At 45.8% G+C, this 18,988-nt stretch overlaps 1 protein-coding gene across 3 annotated transcripts in view; it reads right to left on the bottom strand.

Annotated features, from left to right (window-relative positions):
• MAPK8IP3 (mitogen-activated protein kinase 8 interacting protein 3) overlaps window positions 1–18,988 on the bottom strand; it is an 84,251-nt gene that overhangs the window by 7,793 nt on the left and 57,470 nt on the right. For all 3 annotated transcript variants that reach the window (XM_081170312.1, XM_081170310.1, XM_081170311.1), the window contains 15 exons: window positions 18,509–18,565; window positions 16,950–17,120; window positions 15,289–15,448; window positions 14,642–14,737; window positions 12,597–12,758; window positions 11,347–11,512; window positions 9,759–9,944; window positions 8,188–8,374; window positions 7,288–7,410; window positions 6,331–6,411; window positions 5,295–5,362; window positions 4,319–4,467; window positions 3,561–3,732; window positions 3,304–3,417; window positions 1,739–1,777 (listed from right to left, as the gene is read on the bottom strand). In XM_081170312.1, the coding sequence (XP_081026438.1) occupies window positions 1,739–1,777; window positions 3,304–3,417; window positions 3,561–3,732; window positions 4,319–4,467; window positions 5,295–5,362; window positions 6,331–6,411; window positions 7,288–7,410; window positions 8,188–8,374; window positions 9,759–9,944; window positions 11,347–11,512; window positions 12,597–12,758; window positions 14,642–14,737; window positions 15,289–15,448; window positions 16,950–17,120; window positions 18,509–18,565 (1,931 nt within the window). The remainder of the gene's footprint in view (window positions 1–1,738; window positions 1,778–3,303; window positions 3,418–3,560; window positions 3,733–4,318; window positions 4,468–5,294; window positions 5,363–6,330; window positions 6,412–7,287; window positions 7,411–8,187; window positions 8,375–9,758; window positions 9,945–11,346; window positions 11,513–12,596; window positions 12,759–14,641; window positions 14,738–15,288; window positions 15,449–16,949; window positions 17,121–18,508; window positions 18,566–18,988) is intronic.

Raw genomic sequence — 18,988 nt, 5'->3', positions numbered from 1 at the left:
TGGCTGGTCTGGAAGTGGTTTCATTGCTTTCAATTTTTTTAAAAATGTCCCTTTTGTTTTGCTAGGGAGAGCTCCAAGAAGGTGGGGGAGGGGCAGAAATGGAGCTAGCTGCTCTGGCACCTGGAGCAGTGCATATACTGTGTACCCGGAGGCAGGGCTAGCTGACTGCGGGGGCGGGGCTAGCATCCCAGGGGGGCGGGGCGGCGATGTCACCCACCCCCTCAGGGATGACACTGAGGAGATTTCACCCCTCCCATACCCAAGAATCTCCTGACCATCTCCTGATGGTCTCTGCTGACTCTCCAGAGAGAAGGAGGCGTGTCCTGCCTATCTACTTATTCTGCCCAGCAACATCTCTGTGTGTGAGAGAGAGAGTCAGTCAGTCAGTGTATCGGAGAGAGTGAGAGTGTTAGAGATCCTAGAGATAAGGTTGCTGCTAAGAGCAGCTGCAGACTCTCAGTGTAGCATTGATTTATGCTTAGAATATTCAGCTCTGTATATAGCTTTGTATCATAGTTGTAGTTATAGAATAAAAGGAAGATATTCTACAGAGCTGCTCTCCGAGTGGTTTATACTCTGCAAGACTCTGCTGCGCAACGACTGTATTATTGAGACAGTGAATCCGGTGCTCTCAGCTCTAAGCTGTGAGTCCACAGCACTGTGACCTGTTCCTGTGAGAAAGGAGGTCTCTGGCGGTGCTACCCAGCTCGCCTAGCCCAGTCGGGGTTGAAGTGCAAGAGTCCAGTTGGTGCACTGGCTCTAGGGCGATGCTGACAGACACCCGGGGCAGAATGCACCCACCGCACACCCCTTCCTCTGCCAGTGGGGAGGGGAGCTATTCTGCAGGAGGTTTTTGAACTGACCCAGAGTTACATTATGCGCGGGTCTGTAAAAGCATGCTTAAATTGGCTGGTTGTATTTTTTGAAGAAAAGCAACTGCAGTCTGGAAAGCACCTTGATGAGTTTCCTGCTGAAATTCTACCCTCCTCACCCCAGCTTTTTGCCAGCCTAAGGCACAGTTCACTGCAAAAAGTACCTTTGTGGGCAAATCACATCCAGGAAGGGAGTGATTATAATCAGGAAACTGACACCCAATCTGGATTAGGAATATTTTCCAGATTGGGGGCCCCATGTCAGCTTCAGCTTTGTTTTCAAAATAAAAGTGGCTGGGTTAAGGATGCACTTTCAAATATTTCAAATCATTTGACATGTTTGGAATGGGGGAAACCCTGGAGCCCTCAGCACTGTTTTGCCAGTGGTAGGGCTGTCACTGTCCTCACATGCAATTTCCACTCTGTCTTCTGAAGTGGTACAAGTGCTACTTGTGGGGTTTTGTTGTTGTTGTTGTTGTTGTTGTTGTTGTTGTTGTTGTTGTTGTTGTTGTTGTTCTGTTTAAATGTATAGCTATGTTAAGAATTCCTAGGCATATGACCACATTTCTGCTTCATCACCTTCTTTCATCACGAGATAGAAACAGAAAGGAAAGGGTCTGAAACTTTAACATGCAAGGGAGGCCTTCAGAAGTGATGATCTGCTCAACGTTCCTAACACGGATTCACAAGAATGTTTCCACTCCTACATTTTTTTGGCAATTTCAAATGAAAATGAGAGATGAATGAATGAATGAATGAATAGGCAGAGGAAGAAAAGTGAGCGGATGGATTAAAGGATGGAGAAGTCAGTGGGTTAGATATAGGATGGCATCTGGAATCTAGACGGAAAGAGGTCTTGGACTTACCCCTGAGCCCAAGGAGCTGACCTCGGTGGAGGACTACAGCTAGGAGGAGGAAGTGAGGGAGAGCAGGAAGGGGAAAATAGGAACAGAGGCCACAAGTTGGGGAAGAGAAGAAAACAGCAATTACTGGAAGCAGCAGCAAAAGGAGCACATTGACATTTAGTTCCTTTACAAAAATATGTTTCTTTTAACAAGAGGCACAGCATTACAACCAAATAATAATAAGAAAATATTAAGAGACTTGATACTAAATGCTGTCTCAGCAACAGGTGCTTAGAAGTCAGAGAATTATCCACCCAGAGTACTGCTTTGCATCTCCATTTTGCACCACTAGGTGTTGCCTCTGAGGTGGGAAGCCACATGCAGGGACTGGGACCCATCCCTTGTTCTCCATGGATCCTCTGATGAACACATGCCCCCTAGAGGACAGGAGGGCACATTCCAGTGGACTCGCCAAATGATAGAAGACCAGAAAACTGGCATTAGGCCCCAAACCCATCATGATTTAGGAACAGAGGATGCTGCCTTCAACCAGTTCAGGCTACTTGTATGTCTAGTCCAGGACTGTCTACTGTGATTGGGAACAGCTCTTTTGGAGTTTATTGCCTTGCCCCAAATTCCATCAAGCAATATCATAACTCTTTCCCACTACATGTCCACTTCATCTCTGGTCTGAGAAAAAACCCAACGCATCTCTTTTGCAGATCTCGGAGAGTTTGTGTCCCATAGTTTGGGAACCTTTGTGCTCAGAGCTGTCTCTAGATCTCTAAACCTATGACCAACCACATTATTTGCACCACCTCACTCAACTGCCACACCACACTGGTGTCTCATGGCTAAATTACTTTGCAGAGGACTCCATTCTGAAAACATTGTGAGCTGCAGCATGTCACAAAAAAGACATACTGGAAAAATACAAAGGCCTTGGGAAGTCAGGTACAGAAAAATAGAAAATCTACATTGCATTATGCATGTGGCATTGCAGATGTTTGTATTCAAATCCCTTACAGAGGGAAAAGCAGTTGTGCGTTCAGACACTGGGGAGGTGGAATTAAGCACACTCCCACACTAGCCCTCCTTTCAAAATCATGCATTCCAAATCTGGGGTTGTATCCATCTAACATTCACCCAGAGTAGATCCATTAGGTGGTCTTCAACTAGGTTTTTCTCAGGGTAGACCCAATGAAATGAATGAACGTGACTAAGTTAGGTCCAGTAATGTCAATGGGTCTTCTCGGAGTAGGACTAATACTGGATGTGACACTTTTCATTTTAAAAAAAAGAATAACCAATGGGCCTTGTTTAGATGCATTTGCTTGTAAGCTTAACGTTTGCCTCTGTGATAAGCACAATCTGCAATGGATATTCGTTGTGCTAACTTTACTGCAACGAGTTAAGAGCTGGATGAATGCAAGCTTTAAAAACAAAGTCTGCTGGATTTGGGTCAGCTTGTGTGAAGGGGTGGAATCCACACACAGAAAATCCTCTTGCTAGGAGGGGGAAGCGGTTTGAGAAAATCACATACAGAGGAAAAACGCATACAGCAGAAGAAATGAAAATGGACTTACTCTCCGTCAAAGGGATGGAAATGACAACCCCGTTGCCTGTCCCTACCCACAGACGGTTGCCAGCAATGAGTAACGCTGTAATCCGCACAAATGAGAAACCCAGCTTTCCGGTGCCTGGATGAGAGGCACAAACAGAGTTAGTTAGGGTAGTGTAGGTCACTGAAAAGGCCAAGATCATATTCATTCATTCATACATACATACAGCACTAGTCCCCACCCCTGCTCCCAAGGGCTGTCTCTCGTGCTGTTTCATTTACCTAACATTTTGCTGACATAGGGCTCAATGTCTACATCCTGGAGATGCTGATGGGTGTGAGCATGGTACAGCCTCAGCGTAGAATCCAGGCGGATGGAAACCCAAACACCGTCCCCAATCCAAGCCAGCTGTCGGATCTGGCTCTCCCGGCGAGGGTGAGCATCAAAGGACTTCTGGAAAGGGCATGGAGAAAAGGAAAATATTCTCAGGGTTTCCACAATGGTTGGAAATGGTCTTAATCGCCAGAGTCGTCGTTCAGGAAATGATGTTCAGGAAATAGCACCTCTTCTCAGGCTGAGGGTCCGGTGCCCTGACCCCGAAACTCAGTTGGATCTGGTTGTTTACTATCTCTCCTCCTAACCTACCTCCCAGGATTGCTTTATCCTCACAGGATAAAATAGGAGGGGAACCATGCCTGCTTCCTTCAACTGAGGAGGGAAGCCTGGGAAGGTCAGAGAAGGTGTCTCCAGGTGTAAAGCGGCTACCACATTGGCAAATCCCGACTACCCAATTCCGTTGGATGCCTCCTTCACCCCAAATGAGAGATCTTAGCAATAAAAGATGGTGCCCTTAAATTGCAATTTCCCCAGTAAAAAATCTTGACCTTTTTGATTAAAACAGGCTCACATGAATTAGCCACCCAAAGCCTTCATTGATGAATGAGCCAATAAACACTTTCAATCCCAACAGTACTTTTAGTTAGAAAGCATTCCTAGATTCTCTGCCATGTTCCTTCGTTCAGAGACACCCTCGCCATACCTCTATCTGCATCGTTTTGGGCTGGATGACGTGGATTTTGTTCTTGTAGCCGCACCACACTCGGTCATACACCACAGCCATGCAGCGAATAGAATGGTGTGTGTGACCCAGGTCCATGAGATGGTAATTGCTGAGGTCCCACTGACCGTCTAGAGATAAACGCACAGGAAAGAAGGAAGAAGATGGGTAGAGAGGACTGGTTTGATTCTCAGTGGTCTTGATGTATCAGGTGTTTCTGGGATCTGCCCTGTGTGGTGAGCCACTGAACTGCAGGGGGCAGCTTCTCAGGGAAGTACTTTCAGACCCTGGACAGACTCCACCCACCACTGGCCATTGGATGCTCTTGGACAGGAAGGAGTATAAGAGGGCTTCCTGTTTCAGTTCAAGTCTTGCTTGAGTAACAAGGGTCAGAGGAGGAAAAATAACCAAAGCAGGGGTGCTCTTGCTCTCCTCCACCCATGTGGGCTGGATCAGGGAGAAGCAAATCTAGAATGGTTTCATATTTGTACATTGGAAAGCTGGGATTTCCCAAGCTTCTGCGGCATGTACTAAAGTCTCTTTTGATTGCCAGGTTCTGTTAGTTAGGATATGCAGATAAGTCAGGGTCAAACTATATGTGAGGTTTTGAAACAGAGGTTGGCTGGCCATCTGTTAGGGATTCTTTAGCTGTGATTCCTGCATCCTTCTGACTCTGCAATTCTGTTGATTCTATGGAAGCTTGCTCTGGACAGGTAGTTGGATCAGAACTGTGGTATGCAGGAGGAAGGGCTTTAACACTTTGACCCCGTGTGGTTCCAACTGAAATCCTATCCCCCACCCCTAAAATACCTCTACTCCTCTAACTAGGAGGAAAGCTTCCATGGAAGGAAAACTTGTCCCTTTGAATCCCACCAGTCCTGATTTCCCAAATCTGACTGCAAGGCCTTTCCCCAGCTTTACAGCAAAACTGCATCATTCCCCACAATGTTGGACCTACCTTCTCCTCGATGGAATATGGCTAGGGTTCCATCAGCCAGGGCCACTAGAACACGTCCTTTCACATGCCTGAATGTACATGGGATGGGGGGGGGGGGAAGGATTAGTTTCAAAGCAAGGCACGTAATAACACTGTGCAGGAACATGAACAACAACTGTGAGTTAAGTAATATTGTATGATCGCACCATGCAAGCACAGGAAACAGGCAATGAATTCAACGTCTTGGTGATCTAAGCTCTCAATTTAAAACAAAAAAGAAAATTTTCGAGCCCCTTAGGGTCGTTGGCAAGGCCTTCTGAACTGTCAAAAGATTGTGCTGTTTGCAGGTTGGGGGTTGAGCAGGATTTCTGCTGGTTCTGGTTTCTTCGGGGAGATGGGTGGTATGACTCTTCAGCCTTTGGTTTACATAATTTAAATATTTTGGGAATCTTGGTGGAGAATGAAGTTCCATGGTACAATTCCTGCATTGCAGGCAGTTGGACTAAATGACCCTCAGAGTGCCTCCCAACTCTAAAATTCCATGTCTAATGCAAATATGGAATATGGAACATGGGAAATTGCTTTCTACCAGGGTCAGATCATTTGCCTATTTAGCCTAGTAGCATCCCTCTCACTGGCAGGGTCTCAGGAAGAGATATTTCACATCAACTGATTCCCTTTTAACAAGAAGGAACTGAGCCAGAGATCTTCTGCATAACCATGCACTCTACAACTGAGCTGCAGTCCTTTCCCCTTTATATAGAAAGCTGCTTTCCTATATCGTTGGTCCAGCTGAGTGCTGCTATCAGCTCTGAACTAGTGATGGCTCTCCAAGGTGTTAGGTAGAGGGATTTTCCCATAACCCACCACCACCAGGCACATTTTAAAGCAGGAGATGCCAAGGACTGAATCTGGACCTTCTCCATGTGACACAGGTGCTCTTCTACAGAGATACAGTCCCTCTCCTGACCAGACAAGCAAGTTTTTTAAAAGATGTGAATATCCATAGTTAGTTATGTATCAATTCATAGACACCAAGTTCAGCATCTCTACTTACACCAGGCTCAGCACTGAATCCTTCAGTTTGATTGAGTGTAGACATTTCTTCCAGTTTGAGACTGCTGAGTGCACATACAACCTGGGGGAAAGGTAGCTTAGTTAGGCAGTACGGTCCCCGAGCCCCACACCAATTTGGGCTATAAAGTAGTGTGCAGGAAGCTGCCTTACACTGTGTCAGACTCATTGGTTCATCTAGCCCAGTGTTGTCTACACTGACTGGCAGCAGCTATCCACAATTTCAGACGGGATTTCCCCAGTCCTACCTAGAAATGCCAGGAATGGAGCCTAACTGAGCAGCCCATCAGCTGACCAATCGTCTTCTACCACGCCCTGTGAAACCTCTGCTTCAAAGCTTGCCTCTCCGTTCTGGGCGGTGTGCTCACTGCTTGGACTGTGCAATGTCACGCTTCCTCTATCTGACCTCCCAGCCTGCCTTGAATTAGCCTTCCTGCCCACCTGCTCTGGTTGTTGCTTTTGCAAGTCAGCCTCCACTTGCCTGGGACTAAACTGCTCATATCTGGGGCCCCTGGACTGACAGCCAGCTTTGCACCCCAGGACCCCAACAGCCGATTGTTTGCAGAATGGCCTCTCGGCCCCATGCTGGACCCTGACAGTAAGTCACATTGCTGGCAGATTCCCCTACAAGTTCTAATATGGGGTTGACCGGGACACCTAATTTCTTCCAGATGTTGTTGGACTGAGACTCCCATCAACACCCCCATGCTGGCTAGCTCTGATGGGAGTTGGAATATATCAGCATCTAGACTGACACAGGTCCCCCAACTCTGCTAAAAAGTGTTTTCATCTGGGGGGGGGGGGTTTGCTTTTGCTCTGAACCCAATTATTCCATCATTCTGCCTTGCACTATGCTGTTTTCAATGCTTCTTGCCTGGAGACTAGAGACCGACGTTATCAATGGTTCGCCAAGCCACCACTGTGGGCTAGAGAGACATACCAGCCATTCTGTGCTCCCAGCCACATGGTAGGGGCCGCGCTTGTGGTAGTGCCAGCCGCGTTTCCATTTGCCTCTTGCTCCTGGGCTGCTGTGCTCGACTCCATCTTTGGCTGCCCGTTTTCACTGTGGAGGGGGTGGGGGGAAAACACACTACAGGTTGGGGCTAGGCAATAAACTGAAAAATATTACTTTTGCTTTGCTACAGGCAAGTTTGTTAACCGATTCTTAACACGGTTCTGCCTTAAATGTTTGCACTCCGTTTTGTGACATTTTCATTCGGTTTGTTAGCTGCCTCGGAGGCTATGTCGAAAATGGTTTTAAAAACTGTTGGAATCCAATGGAGAGAGAGCGCATCTCTGGAGGTGAAGTCAGACCGCTGGAGAATCACAGCTGCTGCTGTGGCTGCAGAGACTAATATCTTGCAACTACTGCCTCCCGTGTTGTTTTTGCTGCATTAGCAGCACTGATGTGATTTCTCCAGGCCCCTCTCTTGGACTGTCAATAAAACTGACAGGGATGTAAGAAAAGCCCTCTTGGAACAGGCCCAAGGCCCACCTTGTCCCAGGATCCTATTCTCATAATGGGCTTATGGGAAGGCTGCAAGCAGGACCTGGGTACAACAACATGTCCCCCTCCTGCAGCTCCCTGCAGCTGGTCTTAAGAGGTACCCTGCCTTAGACACTAGAGGTAGAACATAGCCTTTGTGACTAATAGGCATTGATAGCCTTATCCCACATGAATACATCTAATTCCCTCTTAAAGCCACCCAGGTTGGTGGCCATCGCTATGGATTGGGAGGAGTGAATTCTTTAATTAAATACTTTCTCTTGTCTGTCCTGAATTAATAAGCCTCCTCATTCAAGACAAGGAAGAGCAGGCTTTAAGGAGCATTCCCCCTACCTGTTTTGCCTCACAGGCACTTGAACTGGGGTTGGGTCTGTAAACACATGTTCCGTAAGGGGGCCCGGGCGGACTTGGGCTGGCTCCATTTCGTGTACCCCATTCTCTGGCACCTCTGTAGCTTCTGTCGCTTCCTCGGTGGACTGGGACTGGTTGATCTTGCCGTTGCTCACGGCAGGCACCTCATCTGAAGGCAGGAAAGCAGAAGGAAAAGGCAAGAGATGGGATACTCTAGAGAAGGAAGGTTATGTCCATCAGATGAACAGCCAGCTGCAGTATCAGCTGACTGCTTGTTGGGAAACCCCCCAAAAGACCCTGTATCCATGCCCTTCTCTTCCTTCCCACATATAGCTGCAACCACAGTTGTTTTTATTAAGGACAGGGTGTCACATCACACTTTTATTTCCCCGCTGAATACAACACAGTAGTCCCTCGGTGGGGCATTGGGTAGGTGTATCCTGAGGCTTCACCCCTCACTATGAAGCCTGCCAGCACCTTCTCTTTACTGGATTTGGCTTGGCTGGAACTAATGTCATACCTTCTCTACTCCATCATCCCTTTCCTTCCACCACAAATATAAGGACCTCTGACGCCTCGTCATAAACAGCTTTAAAAGTCATGGCTTTCCCCCAAGGAATCCTGGGAGCTGTAGTTTGTTACGGGTGCAGGGAATTGCAGCTCTGTGGGGGAACAACTCTCAGCTTCCTTAACAAACTACAGGCGCCAGGATTATTTGGGGAAAGCCATGACAGTTAAAGTGGTATAAGAGTGCTTTCAATATGGTGTGGATGTGACTAACACCCTGTGAAGGAGCATATTTCTGAACAGAATTATGATAATTTCCACATAGGGGGGTTTCCAGAAGGAAAAGAAGATTTATTGTCATTTCCCGGCTGAATTCAGATAACCTGCCTTTTTAGCAGCACTCACAAGAAATCTTATTCAAAGCAGTGATGTTTACTCAGAAGTTAATCTTTTAATAGTACAGTGGTAGCTCGGGTTAAGAACTTAATTCGTTCCGGAGGTCCGTTCTTAATCTGAAACTGTTCTTAACCTGAGGTACCACTTTAGCTAATGGGGCCTCCCACTGCTGCTGCGCCACCGCCATGCAATTTCTGTTCTCATCCTGAAGCAAAGTTCTTAACCCGAGGTACTATTTCTGGGTTAGCGGAGTCTGTAACCTGAAGCGTCTGTAACCTGAGGTACCACTGTACTTACTCTGTAGTGGCAACATGTTTTAAGATTTCAGTCAAACTCAAGCTTTATACACACACACACACACACACACACACACACACACACCTGTCAGCTCCTCCCCTTCTTTTGTCTTTCCCATCATTCTTTTCTCTTTTCCTTCCTCCCTGATGAGCAGGAAATATTCCCATTATTTACACTGGGAAAGACATTTGTGGACATCACGATTTCATTACGTGTTTCGGTCATTTGACTGCTCTGTGTTTGCTCCATATAGCTGAATTTGAAGCCTTTTCATTGAAACCTGTAAAATGGGTGCATTTAAAGAAGAAAGGCAACCCTTCACTGACATACACATATGGTGACCTGAGACATACTCTGTCCTTTATCCAGCACTGGAGTGTCTCCGCGGGACGAGCAGTTGCTGCTGGGCACATTGCACCGGGTCGCACAGCCCACCAGGGTGATGCCCGCCAAGACGCCGTCGGTTTCAGAGGACTCTTCAGGATTTATGTCCCCTTCCAGAAAAATTTCTCCAGGAGGATAGTCAGTGTCACAGGCCGCTGCAAAGAAGGAAAAGGAAAGCATCCTGGGTCACTGTATACAATGTCTGTGCTCAACAGCCTTATCAGCATGCCAGGCCAAGTTGTGCCAAGTTCCAATAATGCTCCTTGCTCATGCTAAAATTATACTTCTGCCTGCTAAAGATCTTCCTTTCCCATGAAGTCTTTTAAGTGAAGGTTTTTAATCTCAGACTGTTATCTGCATTGGACTTAATTTTTTTTTATTGTTACATTGCTTCATTATGTTTTAATGTGAAACAATCAGGCAATGAAATGAAATGAAATGAATGAATGTGGATGACTGGTATATTCCAGAGCAATAGTAAAATCATGACTGCTATTTATACATTGACATTCATAAGGGATGGTACAATACATTGGTACATATTGTACCAATTTTGGTACAATACATTTCTCAAAACTGTAAAAAACCCACATTGTTTCATAAAATGAATCCTATCAGCCCCGTTCCACGGCAACTATTTGTATTTTTAAAAACGTACGTGTTCAATGCAAACATGCACCTAATGTCATGTCTAGCTTAGCCTTTACCCTGACAGCTGCAAGTATTGCTAGCATTTGTTTTCTATTATGACTGCTGTTTTAAGGAGGTTTGGCTTTTTGTGGGGGAGAAGAGGTTCTGTGTGCGCATGTGTATGTGCACATTTGCGCGTGGGGGGAGTAGGCCAAATTCGTCAGTTCTGTTTTCTTTTATTCTAACTTTTCCAAGCTTAAGTTCACATTTCTGCAGTAATTTTTTTTAATGTACATTTCCTTAAAAAGAGTACTCATTAAAACTAAGCAGCATTTCAGTGCAATTTTCTCCTAATATACATTCTGCATGCACTTTTGACTGATATTCATACTCTTTGCAAAACATATGCTTTGTATGTTATTTTCATTAATTTGTATGCATCCTTTCCTCTAACAGACAATTTTTTAAACACATTTTTTCAGGAGAGAACTGCATAACAAAATTCAGAGGAGCTTAAATTTGAAAGGATAGCTATGTTTCTGTTTCTTTTCTTCAGGATAGGCTATGTTTCGATTTGCATACTGTTTCAGAAAGTGTAAATTATTTAGGTTCACATTAAAACCCTTAACCAGACATAATTTCTCCTCTGCCCGTAGAAGAGAGGTTATATGTTTGTTTACATCTCTCTGTGTGTGGACGAGTGAGTGAGAGCAGGGCTGACAGAGCCCAGCCCCAGGGCCAATACACAAACCCTGATTCACTACAGTACCACATTTCAAGTGTGCACGACTTATGGTTTTTAAAATACCTGCCTTATGGGTGGAACTGGCAAGATCCCTTTCATATTCTAGGTTGTGATCTCCTTCCCTGCGGGCTTGCCAGCTTTGGAAACAGCACCTGAACTGCTATGATGAGTCATTCACTTACCTGGAATGCTGGAGATGCAAAGGACGTGAGCATTGCATACGGTGAAATGATCCACCACCGTCCCTGGCTGGTTGGCATCTATGATCACAACTTTGCTTGTAGACAAGGTGCTCGTGAGGATCCACACTCTGCTGGATGTGGCATCCATCTCGTGCAACTCTCTGGCCTGCAGAACAGCAAAAATGCAGAGAGAGAGAGGGAGAGAATGTGGTTGGTGGGAAGGCTTCCGGTTCCGGTCTGCCTTAATGGAGGCAGCTCCCACGACAGCGGGAGATCGTTGGCGAAGGAAAAACAAGGATGATTGAGGGTAATTATCCTTGCAAGTTCACCCCAGGGACGGGGAACAGGTTTCACTCACAGTTCGTCTCAGTACCTGGCTCTCACTCCAGCATGGAATGCGGGAGGCAGGGAGGCGCTGAGTGCAAAAGCATATTCACAATGAATCTCTAGGGTATGAGTGGGGAGCCTTTTCTCAGCTCAAGGGCTGCATTCCTTTTCTGGGCAACCTTCAGAGGGCCAGGGGTAAAACTAGGAGGAGCACTGGATATAAGTGTTAGCTTTGTACAGTACAGCTGTTTCTAAATACCTGTTTCTCCATCCAGGCAAGCAAAAGGCAGTATTGGTGCTCAAGGGCAAAAACACTCGAGGAATGCGAAGCAGCATGAGTAGCAGGGGTAGCTGGTGTGAGAAAGAAGCTTGGAGGGCCACACTGAGCCCCAGTTCCTGAGATTTCCCATACCTGTTGGGCTTCTACATGATCACAGGGTCTCACAGATGTTTAAGATTGCCAGTGTCTCTGGGCGAGATGATTTACAATCGCCTCCCTCTGTGTTATTTTTAGGACTGTGCTATTCATGTTATTAGCAATTCTATGGATTCAAAACACCTAAATAACTGCTGAGGGATCCCCACCATAAAAAGGGATTGCTGGCATTTAACCCTTTGTCCCCACTGTGCCCCTGATCATAATAGCTCCCCTGCCCCATGGCTGGTATTTGCATCTTGTTCAAAATGTACAGTAGCCCCTCTCTCATCTAAGTGCAGCCCAGGTACCAGCCACTAAATCCAGTATTTATATCTCCTGTAGAACCACAAATGCTTCATTAAAAAAGCATGGTGTATGCCAAATTGATGTTACAGTGCATGATTGTTGCTTTGCTGTGTATCCAGCTTATGAAAAATAGCTCAGGAAGTCACACTTAAATGTATAAGAAGGAAAATGGGAGAAATGGACAGCTCTCTTCCCCAACCTTTTTCTTTTCTGGCGATGTGTGGTTACTCTTGGTGCTCTCTCCTTCTGCTTCTCGGTCGCAAGTGAGAGGATCACATCCTGGATCTGGTTTCTGCCCATTTCCAGTATCTGGTTCCACAGGCTTCCAACCTGTCAAGTTGACACCAGCTGCACACCACAACTAAAAAGACAAAGAAAGGAGTCTGAAGAAGAGCAGATATTTTTTGTATGGGGCGGGGTAAAAGGATGTGAGCCACTTGGCATGTCTTGATCATCTTTGCAGTGTCTTCATTCTCAAATATGATCTGCAATAGATCAGAATTCAGCACAAACCCAATGATCCATCCTAAAGAATGCTGTAAACAAGGGTACAGCTCTAGAGACCTCTGTGCCACTGGGCCTCCACAAGAAAGGTTGAGGAGTCTTGGGAATGTGAATCAGCATTTCACTAGATGCCCGTGAAAAGGAAACACAAATATATCTATCCAAACCAGGGATACTATTATCTGTGTAGAAAGCTCCCATCGCAGGCTCCTTGACTCCATCAGAATCGGGCATGGCTTGGCAACCCCAGATAAATCAGGAACAGGAGGAGGAAAACAGAGAAGGAGCAGATAAAGGGTGGGTGCTGTAAGGCTGGCACCCGAGAATGGAGGGGAGAGCTCCTCCCCTTGGAACTTTAGATGTCAGAGAGGGAGAAGCAGATCTGCGGGCTCTCCTCTGCCCCTGGGAGACTATAGAGCATCATCAACATCTTTATCAACGACTTGCGATGATGGACTCAAGGGCATCCTGATCAAATTTGCAGATGACACCAAACTGGGAGGGGTGGCTAACACCCCAGAGGACAGGATCACACTTCAAAACGACCTTGACAGATTAGAGAACTGGGCCAAAACAAACAAGATGAACTTTAACAGGGAGAAATGTAAAGTATTGCACTTGGGCAAAAAAAAATGAGAGGCACAAATACAAGATGGGTGACACCTGGCTTGAGAGCAGTACATGTGAAAAGGATCTAGGAGTCTTGGTTGACCACAAACTTGACATGAGCCAACAGTGTGACGCAGCAGCTAAAAAAGCCAATGCAATTCTGGGCTGCATCAATAGGAGTATAGCATCTAGATCAAGGGAAGTGATAGTGCCACTGTATTCTGCTCTGGTCAGACCTCACCTGGAGTACTGTGTCCAGTTCTGGGCACCACAGTTCAAGAAGGACACTGACAAACTGGAACGTGTCCAGAGGAGGGCAACCAAAATGGTCAAAGGTCTGGAAACGATGCCTTATGAGGAACGGCTAAGGGAGCTGGGCATGTTTAGCCTGGAGAAGAGGAGGTTAAGGGGTGATATGATAGCCATGTTCAAATATATAAAAGGATGTCATATAGAGGAGGGAGAAAGGTTGTTTTCTGCTGCTCCAGGGAAGCGGACATGGAGTAATGGATCCAAACTACAAGAAAGAAGATTCCACCTAAACATTAGGAAGAACTTCCTGACAGTAAGAGCTGTTCGACAGTGGAATTTGCTGCCAAGGAGTGTGGTGGAGTCTCCTTCTTTGGAGGTCTTTAAGCAGAGGCTTGACAACCATATGTCAGGAGTGCTCTGATGGTGTTTCCTGCTTGGCAGGGGGTTGGACTCGATGGCCCTTGTGGTCTATTCCAACTCTATGATTCTGTGATCAGGGAGGTGGGAGGACTCTGGCCAGCAAAAGGGAGGAGAAGGAGCTGGCGGTGGAGCTGGAGGCAAAGGGGCAGCACACAGACTCATTACCAGGAAACAAGTGCTGCCTTCACAGGTGGAATCAGACGCATCCGCCCAGATGAAGTGTGCATCATGTGTGCACACAGCAGATTTGTAGGGCAAGAGAGCCCCAAGAGTGAGCTTGCCTTGCCTTGAAAAGCTTGGCAGGAGGGGAGTGTCAACTGTTGGGACATCTTCGTCACTTCTGTTTGACAAGTAGGTTATTCACATGAAGGCATGCCAGAACTTGTGACGCAACGTTCAGCAACGACAGAACTATCTGCTAAAAGGAATGGGAAGCTTTTGCACATATGTGACACTTACCTTCATGGTAGGGTCCTTTTCCACTAGTGGGCGGCAATACACAGGCACTGGGACATTTTTCATCCGGTTGTCCTCTTGGCCACCATTGGGACTCAGCTATTGGGGACAGAAAGGACAGGACGTGATTCAACTCTCAACCAAAATGTGATTTCCAGCTGCCAAACTGAGCATAAGAAGAGCACATCAAAGGGCCATTTTGTCCAACAACCTGTTCCTTTCAGTGGCCAACCAGGAGAAATCTCTCTCACACACACACACGTAACACACATGTGGCAACTATAAAGTTATCTAGTTCATATGCTAATGGACAATTTTGATAGTGCCCACAAGTTAATTGTTGGCATCCATCTGTCTCAAGAGACAATGAAGTGCGCCTCTGGAGGTGAAGTCAAACCACTGAGTTAGCAGCACTGAAGTGACTTCCCTGGGGTGCAAGCCTGGGCAATGTGTATGGCAGCCCTGGATTGCCCAGGTGATTGGGTACCCCCTCTCGGCCTCAATGATGTTACAGCATACGTATTTTAATGACTGCATGTTATTCTTGCTGTAAATCAACACCAGGACTTTTATAGTTGTTGTGGAAAACATTTCCACAAATTCAATAAACCGAACTTCACCTCTCTTGCCTCTCGGTGAACGAGTCCTACCTGCTTGTATTTGGCGGGCAGGCTCCAGCCACAGGCCTGCAAGCGACCGTCATCATTCCGCACGTGCTCCCGGACTTGGCGGTACTGTTCACGCTTCTGTTCGCGACGTGCGGATGACGTACAGTCACTGAGGAGAGACGCAACAGTGTTACTTCTCAATCTATGGTTAGAAATGAAAGGCAGAGGGTCAAGGAAGCATTGCCGTGGCAGCAGAAAGACAGAGATTCACGGAGTGAGAGGAAAAAGAGAGAGAGAGGTTGAAGCTCAGTCAATAATACACACAAAGCAGGGGGGAAAGCTATGGCAGTGAACCAAGGAGATCTCCTACTATATATTTTAGAAAGTATTTTTTTAATCAGTTCTCTAAGCATTTGGACACCTCTTCAGATTGCATGGCCAATTTTTGCACAATAGAGTCTGAAACCAAGACGCTGGGTTTCTTTTTTCTAGGTTTGGATACACTTGGACACCATTTTGAATCAAGAAGGTGAAATGAACCTTTCTGAGCTGCACTGATTTTAATTATTGACTCCCAGACTAAACTGATTGGGGGTGGTCCTTAGAATTCCTGAGCAAAACCGGGTGCTAAAAATCCACTGAGGCATGATGCATCCATCCAAAAGGCATTTGTCAAAACCTTGGTTCTGTGGGAATCAAAGGTAAGCCCTTTTTACTATTAGGGTTGTGATGTGCTATTTACCGTATTTTTCGCCCTATAGGGCGCACCGGCCCATAGGGCACACTTATTTTTTGGGGGGGGGGGAAATAAAGGGGGGAAAATTACTTTCCCCTCCCCCCCCAGCCCCAAAGAGCAAAGTAGCCATGACAGCGAGTGGGATGGATCCCGCTCGCTGTCCTGGCTTCGTTTTTAGCCTCAAGGCTGGGGGTCCGGGAGCGAAGGCGAGGTTGCGCAACCTCCCCATCGCTCTTGGAGCATGCGGGGCTGGGGGCGGGGGAAGCCCGTGCTTCCCCCGACCCCAGCCCCCAGAACGGGTCCGAGAGCAATGGCACGCAACCTCGCCATCATTCCCGGAGCTTGCCGGGCTGGGGGGATAGCTTCCTGAAGCCTGGAGAGTGAGAGGAGTCGGTGCGCACCGACCCCTCTCGCACTCCAGGCTTCAGCGAGAGCCTGAATTCGCCCCATAGGACGAACACACATTTCCCCTTCATTTTTGGAGGGGGAAAAGTGTGTCCTATAGGGCGAAAAATACGGTAGTTCTACTCAGAGATCCATTGAAACGAATGAACATGACTAACCCAGGGCTATTATTTTCATGGGTTTACTCTGAGTAAAAATAACATTGGAGGCAATATATAGATATGTCCAATTTATGCATGTCTTCTTCTCTTCTTTGACAAGCATGTTGTGCTTTTCAGGGCAAATATTTGAATAAATATTAACACGCAAAACGTGTTCCCCTCTTTACTTTGATGTGCTTCACTATCTTGTTCATTCTTAAGTTTTCCCTGAAATATTTTTATTACTATAAAGTAACGAAAAGGAGATTTGCAGGTCGCTGGATTCCAAGCAGCCACTGACTATGTCCAGCCTTGTCAAAATCTGGTCAGCACATGCTTTGAAGCTATACTTTCTGGGTTTCCGCCAAGCAACTAGGACAAGCCACAGCAGGAACTTTAGCCAAAGTGGTCGATGAACTCACTCATCCGGGAAGAACTCAAGGGTGCGACTCCCAGCAGAGATCTGGCACATAGTGTGGCTACGGCGCTGGCTGAACCCAGCTGCCGTGGGAGATTTGTAATGGATGTTCACTGATGGGTAACTCCTTTTGGCAGGTGGAGGACTGGAGGAGGAGCTGAACAGGCGGCTGAAGCTGGGGAGAAAGAAGGAAGCCAAAGGTGTTAAATCATGAGTTTTGTATTGTTAATCCCAAAGAAGAAGAAAGGAGGTACAGGAGTATGAATTGGGGGCGGGGATTATTTGTTTGCATTTTAATGAGAAACTACCTAATTCACGCTTCTCAGACCCAATACACCTATCAAAACACAGCAACCCTTTGAAATTCACACATCTTGGAATTTTGCAGTGCAGTTCTCCAACCAAACAATGTGTAAGAAAATGCAGAAAAATAGATGTTATCTATTAGTGAAGATAACATACAAAATGCTTAGTCTTAGGAAAAACTGCTTGCAAAAATGTGCATATTAATCAAAACTGTATCCAAAAATATATATTTATTAGGAGAAATGCGCACTAAAATGCTGGTGAGTATTCAAGAGGATTTTTTTTTAAAGTGCAAATTGCAGCAAAAACGAGGAGAACTGAATTTAAAATGGGAAAAATGAGAAACAGAAAGAATCCTATATGGAAGTTACTGGAAAGTTGCTAAACATTAGAGAACTTCCTGACATGGGATGAGGCAAGGAGTTGTACTATGTTTAGGTTTTAATGGGAGAGCATCTTGTGCAAGAATAAATTTGGCATTTCATCTGCTGTTTGCATGCATGAGTCTGAAAATGATCAGGTGGGGAAACAGTGGCACTCCTGATGTTGTTGGATGACAATACCCATCAGCCCCAACCAGTGTGGACAATGGTGAGGAATGATAGTTCAGCAATATATAGTGGACCAGAGTTCAAACCTATCTGAAAGCCACATCTTCTGAGCTTGAAGACCCCATCCATCTAATCCCAGGGTTGCTGGAGGATGTGAAGCAGTTCACTGCCACAACTGCTCTTCTTTAATATTTTATTTATTCCCTTTGATTGAGAGGGGTCTTGGCAAAGTACCATCTTGGGAGCCTCTTCTTTACCTGGCATGATCAGCTAGCACCTTGGAAGCCATCTTTTTAAACTTCCCATAATGCTCTGCAGCACTCAACACAACGGTGCTCTGTGGCACAATGGGAAATTTAAAATGAGAGTTTGCAGCTACAGAGGACAGAGAAGGATGGTTCGGTGATGTGCTTTTTTGAAACTCTGGAGCCCCAGCAGCTACCCAAAAGTGCTGGGTGAGTTGAAACTGTCTTCACACACCCTCATCTGATGGAATGTGCAAGGTTTAAACATAAAGAATGTCAAGAGGCAGCACAGGCTATCTATTGCACCAGTGATGTTACCTCCCTTCTCACATCCAAATATGCAACTTTGTCCGTAAAAATGAACTGGTAGAATTAGTGTGCTTTTACTTGACTGTACAGAAAAGTCTCTACTGCACACGTTCTTCTGCATTTCACAGTTCACAAGCAAACACACTACTTACAATTGCCAAATAGTAGATTTCTTTTTCTCCTGGACAGAAGGGTGCTCCCGAGAGGCTCTGTGAACAAATACAATAGATAATTTTTAAACGGCTGGACAACAGATGAGCGGACAAAATAAATGGCAAAAAAGGTTAATTTGGGGATCTGAGGACTAGTATGCCTGTTGGTTTCAGGATTCAACTACAAATGACATGCACTGAAGGCCCAGAAGCAAAAAGAAAGGAAAAGCCTTGAAACAGTTCCAGTAAATAGAATTTTTATAAATTTGTAAAATAAAAATAAAAATGAGCATCCATATAAATAAATAGATCAAGCAACAGATAATTATATATGTACATCATCATTAGGTATAACAGAACAAACCCATGATAAAAATATTATGCATAGAATATAATTTAATGCAACAACCCTCACCTAATCATAATGCAATCCAGCATAAACCACATCATACATAACTCTTGCACACTACAAAAGCAAGC

Source organism: Podarcis bocagei (assembly GCF_964188305.1).
Source record: "Podarcis bocagei genome assembly, chromosome: 14".
Taxonomy (NCBI): Eukaryota; Metazoa; Chordata; class Lepidosauria; order Squamata; family Lacertidae; genus Podarcis; species Podarcis bocagei.
Note: the sequence above shows the minus strand (reverse complement) of the source record. Positions and strands in the feature narration are given on the sequence as shown.